At 37.1% G+C, this 17,126-nt stretch overlaps 1 protein-coding gene across 1 annotated transcript in view; it reads right to left on the reverse strand.

The window, feature by feature from the left end:
* Positions 1–417: 417 nt before the first annotated feature.
* Utp18 (UTP18 small subunit processome component) overlaps positions 418–17,126 on the reverse strand; it is a 36,791-nt gene continuing 20,082 nt past the window's right edge. The window contains exons 8-14 of the mRNA XM_015495460.2: positions 16,346–16,446; positions 16,000–16,090; positions 14,795–14,918; positions 6,302–6,476; positions 2,625–2,764; positions 1,343–1,381; positions 418–569 (exon numbers count right to left, since the gene is read on the reverse strand). Coding sequence (XP_015350946.1) covers positions 1,357–1,381; positions 2,625–2,764; positions 6,302–6,476; positions 14,795–14,918; positions 16,000–16,090; positions 16,346–16,446 — 656 coding nt within the window. The 3' untranslated portion in view covers positions 418–569; positions 1,343–1,356. The remainder of the gene's footprint in view (positions 570–1,342; positions 1,382–2,624; positions 2,765–6,301; positions 6,477–14,794; positions 14,919–15,999; positions 16,091–16,345; positions 16,447–17,126) is intronic.

The following is a 17,126-nucleotide window of genomic DNA, read 5'->3' on the forward strand; positions in this document are numbered from 1 at the left end:
TAACTAAAGGATTATGAAATCACTTGTATGTTTGAATAATGAGCATTTCCAGAAGGGGAGTGATTATATAACCATTCCCCCAAGTAACTATGAAAACGATTTGAAGTTAAGAAGCCCAGAAGACTTTTCATTTCCATAACCAACTTCCCTGGAAGCCCTGGACATTAAAAACTCTCCCCATGAGGTCTCACTGCTCTCAAATGAAGCCAACTGACTGCCATAACTCCTCAGAATGACTGTAGCTGATACTCTGAAGAACAGAGAAACTTTTGCTGAAAATCAGTCAGGGTCCACAGGGAAGTACAAGAATATCCACCTGTATTATTTTTGTCTATAGACAGGGGATTCCCACTTTTCGTGTTTAGTCTAAAAGAAACGCATCCTGGTATGGGGGTGGGTAAGAACCACAAACACTTATTTTCAAACAAAAGCTGACATTTCTTTATTATGACATTGCTTTTAACTTAAGCACAGCTGGCGCCACAAATCCTTATCATATATTATCACACATCCTGGAAAGTTTCTGAGAAGACGTATCGGGACAGGCTTCCTCTGTGGTTCAACTGGATCTGAAGAAAGAACAGAAGAAATTATACACCTGATTCAGAGTTGCTGGTCAATAAGCAACATGTACTGGCACTGTTACTTTCAGAGGCGAGATAACTGAACTGCTTTCCTCTCCCAACTAAAGTGCTGCTCAAAATTCCTCAATCTTTAAAAATCCTTTTCCCCTAATTAAATCTAACTGCCCTCCCAAAGTGTCTTCCTCCACATTCATAAATATCACAGGACACCAAATAGTCGACTGCAAACAGGCCAACTGCAAAGGTCACAGTATCAGGTAGAAGGTCAAGCCATGAGTAAGGAAGCATGCCCTATTTTAAATACTGGGCAGAAAAAAACAATGACTAACTATTAACTAGCTCTGTGAAACAGGGTAAGCCACTTAATACTCTCCCAAGAAGCATACACAGGTAAGATGCTTTAAGTTCATACAAGCCATAGGTAGATATCAAGTATCTATAACTAGCAGATACCTATCTCTCTGCTAAGCCTATTTTCTTTCCTGGATTAAACATGTTCAGTAATTATGATTTTGATAACAATTCTAAATGCAATATTGGAGATCTGACCTCAAAAGGACAGAGATTGTTGTCAATGGGGATAAGAAGCTCCCAAGGAAGGCTGAATCCAGTCAGATAGTTCCTGATCTACTTGCCACCCTAAGTTGCAGCAACCAAGGGACAGAGAAACAAAGCTTGGCTAACATGGTACCTCTGCCAAGTGACAGCAATGGTGTAACCTTAAAATCTGCAGAATTTATCAAAAAGAATTTTCTTACTTCAAATAATCTCTTCAGAAGTCTGAATAATGGTGCAACCTGAAAAAGAGAAAAACAACGTTGTAATTACCCACAGTACAGTCACTAACTCATGGAATGGCACATAGGAAGAACAGAGAAACATGGGTAATCATTCTCAAAATGGCAGCTACGTTCAGACTCCCCAAGCCAACATTCTGGAGGATCTTACTGCCTTAAACTTTACGTAAAATCATTAACCTGTTCCAAAGCATGAGACTGAGGTCTACGAAATGCCTGATCGGCCATACTCAACAGATGTGCTGTCATTCAAATTCACTCACTAATACAGCTAAAAACAGTGTGATTCTAGAAAGCTATGCTCTGGTGAAAAATCTAATGCCTTCTGGGGTCCATTTAAAGGAAGGAAAGAATTTTTAAGTGCAATCTGCATCTTTTTATAAAATCTGTACTAAGAAGCACTCCAAAACATCTAAAATGAGACCAGAGGAGTTAACTCTGGATAACTCCATTTCCTCTCAAGGTAAACAAAACTTTAATCTACACTGTTTGCTACATTCTCTTTTCATTACTACCCCCTCAAAACCAATTTACATTCTTCCTTTTTTTCACCCTGAAGGCCATCCCTAAAGCATTTAAACATAAACACAGGGTTCTATGCAGTCCCCAAGAGCAATACGAGAAATAAGGAAAGGAGATTGTGATTTAAGTCATAGGATTCCTATTGAAGGCTCTTGAGTTTACCTCATCACCAATTATCTTCTAGCAATCATGCAATTAGACTTTCTATCTTCTTGTTTTATAGCCAAGAATGTTGTATTCAGAAAAGAAGCCAGGACACAGCACATAACTTTGGAATATCTTTGTGATTAATGTCGTTCCTTACAGCTTCAGGTAAACATGTGTTTTTTAAAAAGATCACTTAAATCTGGTAAACGGTCCATTGTCAAAACAGCAAAGGTTAATCTAAACATAGGGCACCAAGAAAGTGGCAATATTATTAAAGTGGCTAATTTTTCTACAGCTTATTGAGGGAAAAATGCTTATATGAACCACACACATACACACAGACCCTCACTCACTCACTCTCTCTCTCTCTCTTTCATTCCTCAGGTAAACTTTTCTGATAGTGACATTTTATGGTAGAAAAATGCACAAAGATAATAAGGATGAGAGTCAAGCCAAACACTAATTATGCAATCAATAAATTGTACCTAACTGTAGAGCTGGGAATACATAGTATCTCTTCACATTTTTAAAAGAAGCTTATTAGGTATCTCTAACTTTTAAACATAATACCTACCTATACATCAGGGCCTTGCCTTTCTCATTCCCCAAAGCAAAGTATCCACCTCTGGGAGAAAAATCCATGGTATGAACATGAGAAATATTTGTTTTAGTGCCTGGGAAGTTAGAAAATACTGTGCAAGAAGGAAGGTGAACCTGCAGGAGGTAGTAAAAAGCCTTATATTACAAAAACTGGAAATTAGTCTTTCTTAAAATTTAATTTTCACTACCATTTTGCTGGAACAGAAAGTTCGTTTTGATTGGCATATACATAAAAGTATTCTTCTCTTTTTTTTTAATTTGTTTTAATTAGTTACACATGACAGTATAATGATCTTGACATATCATACATCTGAATCAAATGGGGTATAATTTCTCATTATTCTGAGTGCACAGGTTGCAGAATGACATTGGTCATACAGTCACATATATACATACAGCAATACTAGTGTCTATTTTATTCTGCTGCTCTTCCTATCCCCCCTTCCCCTCCCATCACTTCTCTCTTAATGGAGCAAACTGGTCCAAAATTAAGATGTGTGTGTGTGTGTGTGTGTGTGTGTGTTGCTAGGGATTGAACGCAGGGCCTTGTGCCTGGGAGGCAAGCACTCTACCAACTGAGCTATATCCCCACCCCAAAATTTGATTTTTCATGTCTATTAATTGTTAAGGAAGAGAAGAAAGCACTCATGTGACATCTAGCCTGGTACCTGAAGATTCAGATGTTGGCTGAACAAATAAAGGAATGTATAAACTCAAGCGAAACATCAATAGTAGTGCCTATTAATGCTCTAGCTAACTGACTAAAATCTGATCACAGGAAATAGACATCTTAAATATTATCAAACACCTTATTATATGTAACTGAAGCCTAGGTAAAGTCAAACCACATCTTTCAATATCATAAAATTTTCCTTTTACAACAACATGATAAACTCCTTGCCGTCTGCCATCTCTCCTCAAAGAGAGTTGAATCATGAAAACCAGATTCATCAAGTGGAACTGATGATGTAGAGGGAGCCAAAAGTTTAGCCAAAGCCGGGACTAGGCATGAGGAGGAGCACTGGCCCTTTCTTTCAAGTCTACTTACAGAGAAAATGGGCCTCAGTCCTAGGCAGGTGAGATGAGTCTCACCTAATTTATAGACTCAGTGTCTTCTCCCATGATGTTGCCCGTGGAATTCTCTCTCTGCACTAGTGCTCTTCTCTCAGACCAATGATCAATCCTACCTGGCTAGAACTCTAGTGTGCTCTGATCTTCTTTGGGTCCCTGTATTAAAAGGTATAACTGACCTATTAATTAAGAAGGAGACCCATAAAGACCCAACTTCATTAATTTAAAATTTTCTTTGGTTTCTAATGCCCCTTCTGTCATGGCAGTTAAGGGTCCAGAGATCAAAATTCAACAAGGAAAAGCTCATTTATTCTTAATTTACTGGACAGAAAAGTCCACTACTTTCTACTACAATTAGAGATTATAAATATGATAACAATTTGACTTCTGCATCTCCTACTGATGCAGTGGCTTAGATTTATATTCACTGCTTTATGCTGGGATAACAAAATTGTTTGGATCATTATAAGCAATTGCATTTAATGATACCAACACAGTTTCACTGAGGCATTTTGAAGCTGCAATGCTTGGCTTCTTTCCATTAGATATTATGGTTGACTACCATTTAAAAAATGTGATTTGGCTGTTACTAATGAATTCCTTCTGTGATTCTGCCACAATAAAAAAAACATAAAGGCTGTCATGATCACTGAAGCAAACTAGGCAGAACTAACTACCATGCATCTTGCAGAATATATTATGTCAACAGGAGATAGATCCCATGGTTTTCTAAAACAATTTACTACCATTAAAATGATAAAAAGGTTAATAAGTACGAGTACACCGCCACTCCCATAAGCGGGGACTGAGGAGCAGGGATTTTAAAGCTGCCTTGAATTGGAAACTTCTCATTTATCAAATGATTCATTCAACAAAAAGGAAAAAAAAATGCAAATGCTGTATTTTTTCAAACTCTTTTCCCAGCAAAACCCTTTAAGAAAATCTTAGGCAGAGAATCTCAATATATACCACACGTAACAGTCACACTGTTCTATATAAGCAGGAGCTGAGCCTCCCCCTTGCCATTTCTGTCATATAAAGTCCTCTGCACAGCAGCGCTAGAAAGAATACAAGATCTAGAATCACAATTCTGCCCTTTACAAACTGTTGTATATTTATCCTCTGAAGGACTGTCATTTGACTCAAATTTTTGAAGAATTCTTCATAAGTCTTTGTAAACGACATACTATTATATAAGCTCATACTTGATAAAGTTTACAAAGCTTTTTGTTAAACAAGCAAGATAAAAACAGCAGTCTATAAAACACAACCTGGCAGTGTACACTAACAAAAGCATGATACAATGATGCTATTCAAAGTTCTATGCCATCTGTTACACCTGGCACCTAGAGCAAATAATTGTTAAATGAAAAAACTGATTCTGTTTGAAGACTAGAAAACTTCACAGAGAAGGGGGTGACATTTAAGCTGAGCTCTGAAGTTGTGCAGTAAAGCCATAAATATGACCATATACCAAGTCCAGTGAGCTCTTCTAGTAAATCATCAAATATGAAGATAGTCCTAGCTTTTTGAATTCCATTATTTTTACATAACTCACTTTCAAAATCTAAGAATAGAGTTCATTGGTACAGCATCGGACTAGAACATATAAGATCCTAGGTTTAATTCCCAACACCAAAAAGGAAAAAAAAAAGTGTGTGTGTATATGTATAATATATACATATACACACACACACACACACACACACACACACACACGAGAATTGCCTCCACTCCATTAAAATAACAGGCCTTTAAAAAGTAGAAATGGCTGAGCACAGTGGGGTACGCCCGTAATCCCAGTAGCTCGGGAGGCTGAGGCAGGAGGATCCCAAGTTCAAAGCCAGCCTCAGCAACTTATCAAGGCACTGTAGCAACTCAGTGACACCCTGTCTCTAAATACAAAATAGGGCTAGGGATGTGGCTCAGTGGCCTAGTGCCCCTGAGTTCAGTCCTCAGTACCACCCCCCACTGCCCCACCGCCGCCAAAAAAAAGTAGAAATGGTCAGGCATGGTGGCACATGCCTATAATCCCAGCAATTTAGGATCAAAAAGGCCAGCCTTAGCAACTTAGTGAAGTTTAAGTTGCTAAGCAACTTAGCAAGATCCTATCTCAAAGTTAAAAAGATAAATAAATAATAAAAAAATAAAAGGGTTGGGGATGTGGCTCAGTGGTTAATATACCCCTGGGTTCAATCCCTGGTGCCAAAAAAAAAAAAAAGAAATGAAATGGAAAGAAAATTGCAGAGGTATGAAGTGCTTGCCTTAAGTATTATGTAATTTATATGCTGAAAGAAACCTCTGAAAAATGAAGACCACCACTTACAAAATATGAAGAATGGAGAGCTCAAGCTTTCCCAAAAGAACTGATATAATACAAATTTATGGCTCCTGTGCATTATTTCAACAAGCACACCTGAAAGCTATAATATTAGTAATTTCTAGACAACAACTTAAGAGTGACTAAACAAAGTCACTTTTTAAAATAATCTAACACTTGACCTATCCTGTTAGCATTTCCTGTTTTGAACTTCAGATTTTAAAGTTACATGTTAAAAACGAAGAGAAAAGGTGTATTACCAATCTCACTGCTTCTTTCATTTTTTCTGAAGCTATTGCCAAAATTTCTGTGGTAGGACTGAAGACCAGAGAAGTAACACCAGTAACCAAGTTCATTATAGCTTTCACTGGCTTTGGGTTTGCTTCTTGGAGACAAGAATCTTGATTATATATGTTTACCACTCCACAATTAGAACTGCAAAAAGAAAAGATAATAAAACAGATTTTAAAACATGTAAAAAGGATTTTATCACCTAAGTGAATATAGATTTCAACCTACAAACTGATATTTGCATGTTTCATAAGTTATATATAGAACCTAGCAGCTGAAGAGACCATGGCAAGGCAAAAGCTAGACACATTCTATTAGTTCTACTTCAGTCCTGCTGAGCTCTTAACAACTCTGGCAACTTTCAGTGTGGGTCTAGCTAGAAAATCCAATAAAGCATAGAATCTCCTTTATTCCTTAATGTGATAAATACTTACCAAATGTCAACTCTTTGTCAGGCACTACTTGAAAGCTTGGAATGCAAAGGTGAACAAAAGAGACCAAGACCACTATTCTCATAGCACTTATAGCCTAATATTCTAATGTGTGAAAGATACCTGACCTTCCCCTATGATTCCTTACTTTTATTATTCTATTGCATTTATGAGGACTTCCAAAATAGTAACAGAGAGCAGCAGTAAAAGCAGGAACCTTAGTTTTGCTTTCTGGGAGTATCTACAGTCAAGGGTTATAGAAGAGATCATTTACTCCAAGTTTACTTAAATAAATATAATTCAGCAATGAATTATATCCAAAACTTTAAAAGAGTAAATCCTATTGACCGAAAGTTAGTATATCATAAACAGAATCATTCACAGGCAAGAACTTTAGGGTAAATATCTTTTATCTCAATTATCAAACTCCAAATGCCCTGGGCATCAAGAATAAAGTACTTGTAACTCACAGATATTTAATTCAATGGTCATAGTCTACTTCTGCTACTATAACAAAACACTTATCACTGGGTAGTTTATATACAATAGAAAATTATTTCTGATAGTTTTGGAAGCTAGGAAGTCCAAAATTAAGGTGCTGACAGGCTTGATGGCTACTTCCAAGATGGAGCCGTATTGCTGCATTCTCCCAAGGGGAAATGTGTCTTCAGCAGAAGGAACTGAAACTACTCCCTAAGCCCTTTAATGAAAGTCCTAATGAGGAAGATATAGAGGGCTTAGGTAATCAGGGCAAGATGGCCAGTGAAGAGGTCAGGGGCAGGGCCAGAACAAAGGAGCAATGGAAAGGGTCTTCTGATGAGGTCAACTTCCTGCCTGATGAAAGTGCTCATGGACACAAGCAGGGGACTCAATCAGCCACTTCTTCACTTGTGCTCCTAAGTGGGGAATCCAACAGAAAAACTAAAACAGAAGCGTGGACAGAGGAGGCACCAATCAATAATAGTGAGGACACATGGTCAGCAGAGGGAGTAAGGAGAAGAGGAAATTCCAGAGACCATAAAAAGAACAAGCCAAAACTCCCCCACTGGACTCCCAGCTCTGGGGTCCCTTCTCTTCAGAAGTCTATTTGTGTCTCTCTCTTTTCAATAAACCTACTTCTTGCCTGCTATCTCTGTGTCCTGTTCTTCAATTCTTTGTTGAACGGAGACAACGAACCCAGCACTCCTGGACAGTAACACTAATCCCATCCTTGAGGGATCTACCCTCATACCTTAATTGCCTCTTAAAAGGCTCTACTTCTTAATATTCTCATTTAAGTTTCCACATATGAATTTTAAGGGACACAATTGGCATAGCACAAACTTAATTTAGTTGCAATATAAACCTGAGTAATGCAAGAAATTAAGCCTCAATCTCACAAGAGTGAAACACAATCCACTAAGTATACTCTCATTCCTACTACTGAAACAGCCTAATTTATGCACTTAATACTATTGACTGCTGATAATTAACCAGGAACAACAACAAAAAAAAACAAATTCAGTTTACATGAAAGATTCTATAACTTGATATTATAGACAATACACAAATAGTATGTTAGAATTAAGTACTTTAAAGTCATCCAACTACTTATACACACATTTTCTCACTTGATACTAGTTTTTTGTTCTTTCTGCCTTTTTTTTTTTTTTTGCAGTACTGGGAACTGAACCCGGGAGTGGCTCTCACTCATCTAGCTACATCCCCATCCCTTTTATTTTTATTTTGAGACAGTCTCCCTAAATTGCCCAGGAGGGACTTGAATTTGCAATCCCAAGTAGCTGAGATTAGAAGCATGGGCCACCACTACTAACTCCTTAAATAGAACTATGTAGTCCACTCAAGAAAAACATTACATATCTTCAATTTATATAATTGTTATGGACTATTTGTGTACACCCAAAATTCATGCTGAAATCCTAACACTCCCAATGTGATGGTATTAGGAGGTGCGAGGTCTTTAGGAAGTAATTAGATCATAAAAGTGAAGCCCTCATTGATGGGATGAGTGACCTTATAAAGAGATGCCAGAGAGCTTCCTCACTGGTTTTCTACCATATAAAAAAACAGAAAGAAATCAGCCATCTGTGACTTTAAAAGAGAGCCTTCATGGGGCTGGGGATGTGGCTCAAGTGGTAGAGCGCCCGCCTAGCATGCGTGATACACTGGGTTCGATTCTCAGCACCACATAAATGTAAAGATATTGTGTCCACCTAAAAAAACTAAAAAATAAAATGTTAAAAAAAAAGAGAGAGAGAGAGCCTTCATTAGAAGCCAACAATGCTATCATCCTAATCTCAGACTCCCAGTCCACAGGAACTGTGAGAAATAAATTTCTGTTGTTTAGGGCTGGGGATGTAGCTCAGTTGTTAGAGTGCTTGCCTTGCATGCACAAGGCCCTGGGTTCAATCCCCAGCACCACAAAAATTAATTAATTAATTTCTGTTATTTATAATCCACCCCAAGTCTATGGTATTTGGTTACAGCAGCCTGAGCCAACAAACACAAATTTCATTTTTTCCTTCTTTTTTTTTGACTTGAATCAAAATATTTATTTGTTGTACTTGTTTTTATACTAAATCTCTTTTCTTGCTAAGAACAGATTTAAATCCATTTTAATTAAGGACAAAAAGTTATAATCCACAGATCAAATCCTACCTTCTGAACATTAGAGACGTCTTAAATACTGCCTATTCTTATTTGACTATCCCTTAAGTTTGTGGAACAAAAATAGCACAAGTTAATTATTTTGATATATACACCTTATTTCTATAGTTGAGTTTATGCTAAAAGAATATAACTCATTCTAATACGCTAGTAAAAGCTACTAAATATAATGATATCCACACGTCCAGCAGTAGGTAGTGCCACAGGAATATATAACATCACAGAAAAATTATTCTAGAAAAAAGTACACCTGCATTAAAAACTGCCAGAGATACAACAGAACCAAATATGGCAATATGAGATGAAGCTGTTCCAAAAAAGCTTTGTGGAAAGGTGAAACTTAAGCTGGGGAAGGGAGGAGAGAGGTGAAAACAAATAAGAAGAGCAAGAACACAGGAAGAAATAGCCATAAGTTGCCGCAGTCCGGCTGCAGCAAAATAACCGGGGGGTGACGAATACCTTGTGTACGTTGATACAGCAGGAGTAGGAGCCGTTTATTGCAGGACAGGAGCAGTATTTATACATTCCACACAGCTTATCTAATTAACATAAACTAGATACATCAGTCAACCAATCAGGAATCTCCACACTTAATGGCTTGCTTTTGTTACTTCTCAAACCACTCCCTCTGGCATTTTGCCAGGCACCATCCAGACTTGTTTACGAACTCTAACATTCCCCTGGCAAAATGCCAGGTGTTATTTTGACTTGTTTACAGACTCTAACAATAAGTATTATCTTGCCCTTGAACTCCTAACTGAAAGAACAATGTGACTGTTACTCTCCCACCCAAACCATAGCTTCCTCCACTAGAAATGGGCTCCCAAACCAAAGGCAGTCAATCCATTAGCAGATCACAACCACAAGTGTCCTGGTACACAAAGTTCTTCCCAAACAGGAAAGAAGACCATTAGCCAGATCAACATCTCTTATGGTGGTAAGGGGGACTGAGCAACAAAAGGATAGTCAATTGAGGTAATGAATGATCAGTCAGATCAGAAATATGGGGGCTGGTTCAAAAGAAAAGGAAATAAAATGCTAATATGTCCAAAGTCCTTCTCCCTCCTCCAACCTGTTTCCAAGGTCACCTGCCTCCAGGGAACTGTTCCTCCCTACGAAGAGTAGTTAATGAATGCCCCCTGGGCCACTCCCTACCTGACTGTATCCTGAAGCTTTTGGCCCACCTTTGGGTCACTCTAAGCAAGTAAGAGGAGGATAGAGCATAAGAACAAAGGAAATCTAAAATCTACAAAAGGAAGGACACCCCCACTTCCTCAGGCACCAATTTCCACTTGCAACTTGGAACCCCTCCTCTGATCTGCAGAGGACTCTCTGTCTCTCGGTTCTATCCTATAAATAAAACTTTCGGCTCTTGCGCAGCTGTTTCTTGGATGTTAAACCTTGAGGGGGAGAACCCCACCCTGACACAACAACCACAGATCCTGATCAACACCAGTATCAGTGGAACTAGTGGGACTAGGACCCACCACATGCTGATGGTGGTGGGAGTCAAAGCTAAAAGGACATAGAAAGGGCACATGGAAGCCACAGATAAAATTATTTATTAAAAAAAAAAAAAAACTACAATACAACAGTGGTAATCAATTGGGTAATTTTGCTCTCTTGGGGAACTTCAATGTCATTGTCACAACTGGGGGGGGTGAATGTACAGAACTGACACCTAGTAGGGAAAGACTAGGGATGCTGTTAAACATCCTATAGTGCACAGGACAGGCCCAACAACAAAGTATCCAGCCCAAATTATCAATGAAGCATACTGGTAAAGAAAATAGTATGTAAAAGTAGGGAAGGAGAATACTGTAGTACCATACCAGCAGAATGTACAACAAAATGAGAAACAGTTCAATCCCTCGAGACACCTGAACACTTTGCACAGCCCTGTCCATAGCTGTGTTTCTCCTTTGTAGACATGTGAAGGTGGCCCAAAGAAGGTCACTCCTCAAATGAAGACTTTAGAACACAGGGCTAGCTGCATACTTCACAGAAGAAATATGATCAGTCAACAAATATATGAAAAAAATGTTTAACATCACTAGCAATTAGAGAAATACAAATTAAACTGAGATTTCATCTCACTCCAGTCAGAATGGCAATTATCAAGAATACAAGTTAACAATAAATGTTGTTACAAGTTATACTCACATTGCTGGTGGGACTGCAAATTGGTGCAACCACTATGGAAAGCAGTATGAAAATACCTCAGAAAACTTGGAATGGAACCACCATTTGACCCAGTTATCCCACTCCTCAGTGTATACCCAAAGGACTTAAAATCAGCATACTACAGAGACGTGGCCGCTTCAGTGTTTATAGAAGCTCAATTCACAATAGCTAAACTATGGAACCAACCTAGATGCCCTTCAACAGATAGATAAAGAAAATGTGGCATACACACACAATGGAATATTACTCGGCCTTAAAGAAGAATAAAATTATGGCTTTTGCAAGTAAATTGATGGAGTTAGAGAATATCATGCTAAGTGAAATGAAAAAGTAGGGAAGGAGAATACTGTAGTACCATACCAGCAGAATGTACAACAGACTGAGAAATAGTTCAATCCCTCAGGACGCCTGAACTCTACTTGACTTCAAACCCAAAAAACCAAAGGCTAAATGTTCTCTCTCATCTGTGAATGCTGACTCATAGGGAGTTCATCAGGTTGAATAGGGCGGAGAGTGGAGAAGGGAGCGGGAATGGGAATGAGAAAGACAGTAGATGAACCAGACATAACTTTCCTATGTTCATATACGAGCACACAACCAGTTTAAGTAACTCCACATCACGTACAACCACAAAATTGGGAAATTATTTACCATAAATATATATATGATATGTCAAAATACATTCTACTGTCATATAACTAAAAAAAATAATTTTTTTAAATTTTTAAAAATTTTTTTAAAAAGACACAGGTTAGAGATGCAATTCAGTGGCAAAGCACTGCATAGCATATACAAGGCCCTGGGTTCTATTTCCAGCGACTTGTAAAAAAAGAGTTTAAGCCACAACCAGAGCTACCCCAGCCACTGTTGTCCTATAGAATATCAACCAAACAAGCTGAAAACATTCAAATTCTTAAGTGAACCCTATCAATTCTTCTCTCCTCCTCAGTCTCTTTCATAGTCACCTGTTTCTCTACTACCCCAAGGTTCTATATCTTGAACTATACAAGAATGATTTCCCAAGTATGTACCAACACTACTGTTTAATGAATAAAAACATATAGCAATCTTTAATTAACCAAAGCCATTTAAAAAAGGACAACATGAACTAAAGAGTTTCCTATTTACTACATTCTTAGTTTCCTTACCAGAGCAAAACTGTAAATAGAAAGCATCCATGAAGTCAGGACATGGAATAAGAAGAGGTGACAGTAACAGATGGGCTTTAAGATCAAAGAAGTAAAATGCCCCAGTAGAGGCCAGAATGGAAGGTTTCCACCCCAGCCCTAGGAAAGAAAGGAAGAAAGGCAGGCAGTCACATGATCCAGCTTCTTCTGCCTCTGCCTGGCTCCTCCTGCAATAGCAACTCTCCCTACCTTCCTGATGTCATCAACAACTTCTCTAACAAGGCTTAAAGACCTTCTTTATATGTTCAATAATAAGTATCTGATAATGGTCTTTGGCTAAGCCTATCAGAATCCAATTATGCTGAAAGGCAATTAAAATTAAATTTGTTTAAACTACTAGTATTAGATTCTTTCCTGTTCAGACCCTTCAATGGGAAATTAATAAAAAGTGACACAAAAAGGAAAGGGCAAGAACCAGAAAAAGATTAACTACACTGACTTCACAAATTTAAAAGGAAGTCATTTCTTTTTCTTTTTTCTTTTTTTTTTAGTTGCAGATGGACACAATATCTTTATTATTTTTATTTACTTATTTTTATGTGGTGCGGAGGATCAAAGGGCCTCACACATGTGAGGCAAGCGCTCTACCACTGAGCTATAACCTCAGCCCTAAAAGGAGGTCGTTTTTGTGCAATTATCCTTGCCCCACATAGAGGCAAAAGGAGTTCTGCTTAAAATTATTTATATTAGTTTTAAACACTAGTCTTCATTTTAAAACTTTATTCCCAGATCTGCTAATCATGAATTGGTGCCATGGTGCACACTACTTTGGCAAATATTTTTCTAGAGTTGAGATTTATCCTGCTACAGGTTTGGCATAGGATGACTAAGTAACAAAGGAAAGAAGAGGACCCAACCAGAGTACCTCAACGCCAAGTAACCATCACTATCCTACCACCTACACACATCCACAGGATGCTGGCCTGGTCTCCAAGTTCCACAGCCTTGTTCTACTTGCATTTCCTCCCAGGCCTCAAGGTAGCTTACCAGTTTTCAAATGGTGGCAGGGATAATGTACAAGCAGTTTCCTCAATTTTAAGGAGTGAAGTGAACATAACATAGAGAGTATGCTGTTTTTGCACATTCAGACCCACTTGACTTCCCAACATAGGCAGGATTTAACTAAAACCTCTTGATGGCTCAATTGTGTTCAATCTAAGAAAGATTTTTTTTAAAAAATACTGCTTCTCAAAATTACAGAACCATAGACGTCAATTAGTAGTTTAGTAAGTTAGTTTAGAACCACTGGTATGTATCCAATGCCTTCCTCTTCCATCCTGAACCTTTAGAATCAAGTAGGAGAATTAAGCCAACAAAAGATAATAACCCAGGTAATAACCATTTTTTTTCTAATAATGACACAATGATATGTGTTTAAGTAATATTTTTTAAGTTTCTATAATACTAACAAATGGAATTTCCAAATAACATGTTTTTGGTTTATACTATATAGCTAAAGGAAAATATGCTAAATCTTTAACACTAAAATCCAAAGTTGACTTTTTCTACCTCACCAATGGCAATAATATTAGAAAAATGTGATGTGATCAAATGGGCATTTCAAATATAGAAAACTATACAATAATTTAAGGTAATGTAGCACTTTCTTTGCTAACAAGTTGATAAACTGTTTATATTAGTTTTAAACACTAGTCTTCATTATAAGTATTAAAACTGCATGAAAGGACTGAAGTTATGGATCAGTGGTACAGTGCCTGTCTAGTACATGTGAGGCACTGGATTCGATCCTCAATATCACATAAAAATAAAATAAATCAAATAAAGGTATTGTCTATCCACACTAAAAACAAAAACAAAAAACAAAAAACCCACATGAAGACAATGCAAAGCAAAAGTCTGACCTGAGATGATTTATTTCCTACTAGTGAGTAGATGTAAACAAAACTCCTAATTCCCCGCTGAGTATATTCAATCCCTAAGCAGTTTCTCATTAGCACAATGTGATTCAGGTTTCACAAAACTCTTTACTCACCCACAAGCCACATATTGTCCATTCCTCGATGTAGCAATGCTTAATCCACGTAAACTGCCTTCATCAACAAATCTGTTAAGGCATTTCCTAGAGTTCACATCCCAAACATAAACTTCCCCATCCTCTGAATAAAAGAGCCAAAGAAATGTTTGATTAATTTTAAGTAAAATTGAAAGGCAACTGAACTGACCACTCTTAGGCTCTCTTTAATAGTGTAAAGAACTACAAATAAAAACCCATGATGACCTCTCCCCCTGCCACTAGAAATCCAGACTAAAAATATTTCTTATACATTCACATACATAGAAAAAACATTATTCATTTAAACAGGTTATCTTTTGGTTTAAAGTGGATGATCACAAATTCTATGTTTCAACTAAGCTTTCAGAAAAAGTTTATGTATTCTACTTAGATAAATTACTGGAACAAAAACATGAAGGGGGAAAAAACATTAATCAACAGACATTAGAGTACCTAATACATAAGGCTAGGTGATATAGATACCAATTTTCTTTGATGGAGGAAAAAAATTAAGAATAAAGTGACCCAGATCACAAAGAATTTATAACTTAATTATGCTACCACTTAAATATTAAGGAATGATACACATGAGTAACAAGCATAAATAATTTAAAGAAATTATAATTATGCAGGCAAGATAAAAAGAATATTAAATATAAGAGACCACAAATATTTTCATGATAGAAATAGCCATCTAATGGCCAAAATTAGTCCTTATTCTTTATTTCTCTTTCCCATAGCACTTGATATTGGTGACCACCCTCTTCTCTGTCGATGTACATTTCTATAATGACCCCTACATCCACATCAAAGATGGTTCTTCTCTCTCTCTTCATCCCTCCTTTTTCTGAAGTACTGTTTCAAAGTTTGCCCTATTATAGGTATTCTTTTTGTCACAATGAGAAATCAGTGAATTTTACTGTTTTACTATTTCTTTGACAAAATTTTCCAGGCTGGAATAAGGGTGCAGATTAAGCAGAAGTAAACAGATTAGCCCTGCATACTAAATGGCTAATCCCTCACTATGACTAGGTTAGAGAAAAGGCAAATGCCAACAAAAACTAATTTCCAAAACTAAACATGATTTTCTTACTAAAACAAGAAAATTGAAAAGGAACATTTTTTGGGATAATTTGAAACATAAACACATCCAAAGCTTCTCTTGTATCGTCAATATGACTTACCAGAAGAGGTATATATTTTCTTACTATCTGAAGAGAATGTGGATGCTGAAACCCCTCCATTAATCTTCATGCTACCAATTAGTTCTTTGGTCTAAAAAAATAAACACTGATTATCAACTGTTACAAGGTATGTGGAAGGACCATAGTGTATAGAACAAAAGCAATCTAGACCGTTATTTTCTAGATCCTACTTGTTTTTCCTATCCTACGGTTTCCCCAAACTGCCTACAATTTCTCCCAAAGTTCTTCTACTTCAGATGCAGATTTAAGAACACACTGGGTTAAGGTTCAAGACTGTTCTTACACTAATGTCTAATCCAAGAAACAAGCAACAACAATGGTTCACCTTCATTGATAGCAAATGAGAATATCCAGCAACACCATTTATGAGCAAGAAGGAGCCATCTGGGGAGACTTCAAATCTCCTCACTCTTTTTTCTTTCAAACCTAAAAAAGGAAGATAAATTGATTTAATGAGATTTTTATATGGTTTCCAATAAAGATATATCCTACTGACAAACAAATTCTTTCCTTTTAAAATGTCTAAGTTTTGCAAATTAAGTGAACCCCAGGCTTAGATTCTAAATAAATCTAACCTCATGGATCACCAATAAGGACCCAATAAGGTCACTACGAACACTACGAAGTACTCGGCAAACTTCTTTTTTGTCTTGTTTAGCATTCAATATTTTAATTGTAGGCCAGAACAAGCATAAATAATTTAAAGAAATTATAATTATACAGGCCAAGATAAAAAGAATATTAAATATAAGAGACCACAAACAATAAACCTATCAACTAACTTTCCAAATGAAAGTAGCAATATCTTTAATTAACTAAACAGATAAAATCCTATTTTGTCACAAACTTCAATACCAGAAGGGAGTACACTGCCATCAGAGGCAGACAAAAGACATATATAAACTATTTTCTCGCCACCTACGGCATTCTATGATGAACAGGAGTATAATCATTAACTTTGTGGGTCCAAAAACAAAATCAATGTGTCAGTGTATTCAAGAACTGGTTAGTTTCTCAAGATGGGGATTCATATAACCAAGTCACAGGAGATAAGTATATAATCCAGAGTCAGTTTATTCATTTACAAAGGGACATGTCCCTTTTTC

The sequence above is a fragment of the Marmota marmota genome, unplaced genomic scaffold (genome assembly GCF_001458135.2).
Source record: "Marmota marmota marmota unplaced genomic scaffold, marMar, whole genome shotgun sequence".
Taxonomy (NCBI): domain Eukaryota; kingdom Metazoa; phylum Chordata; class Mammalia; order Rodentia; family Sciuridae; genus Marmota; species Marmota marmota.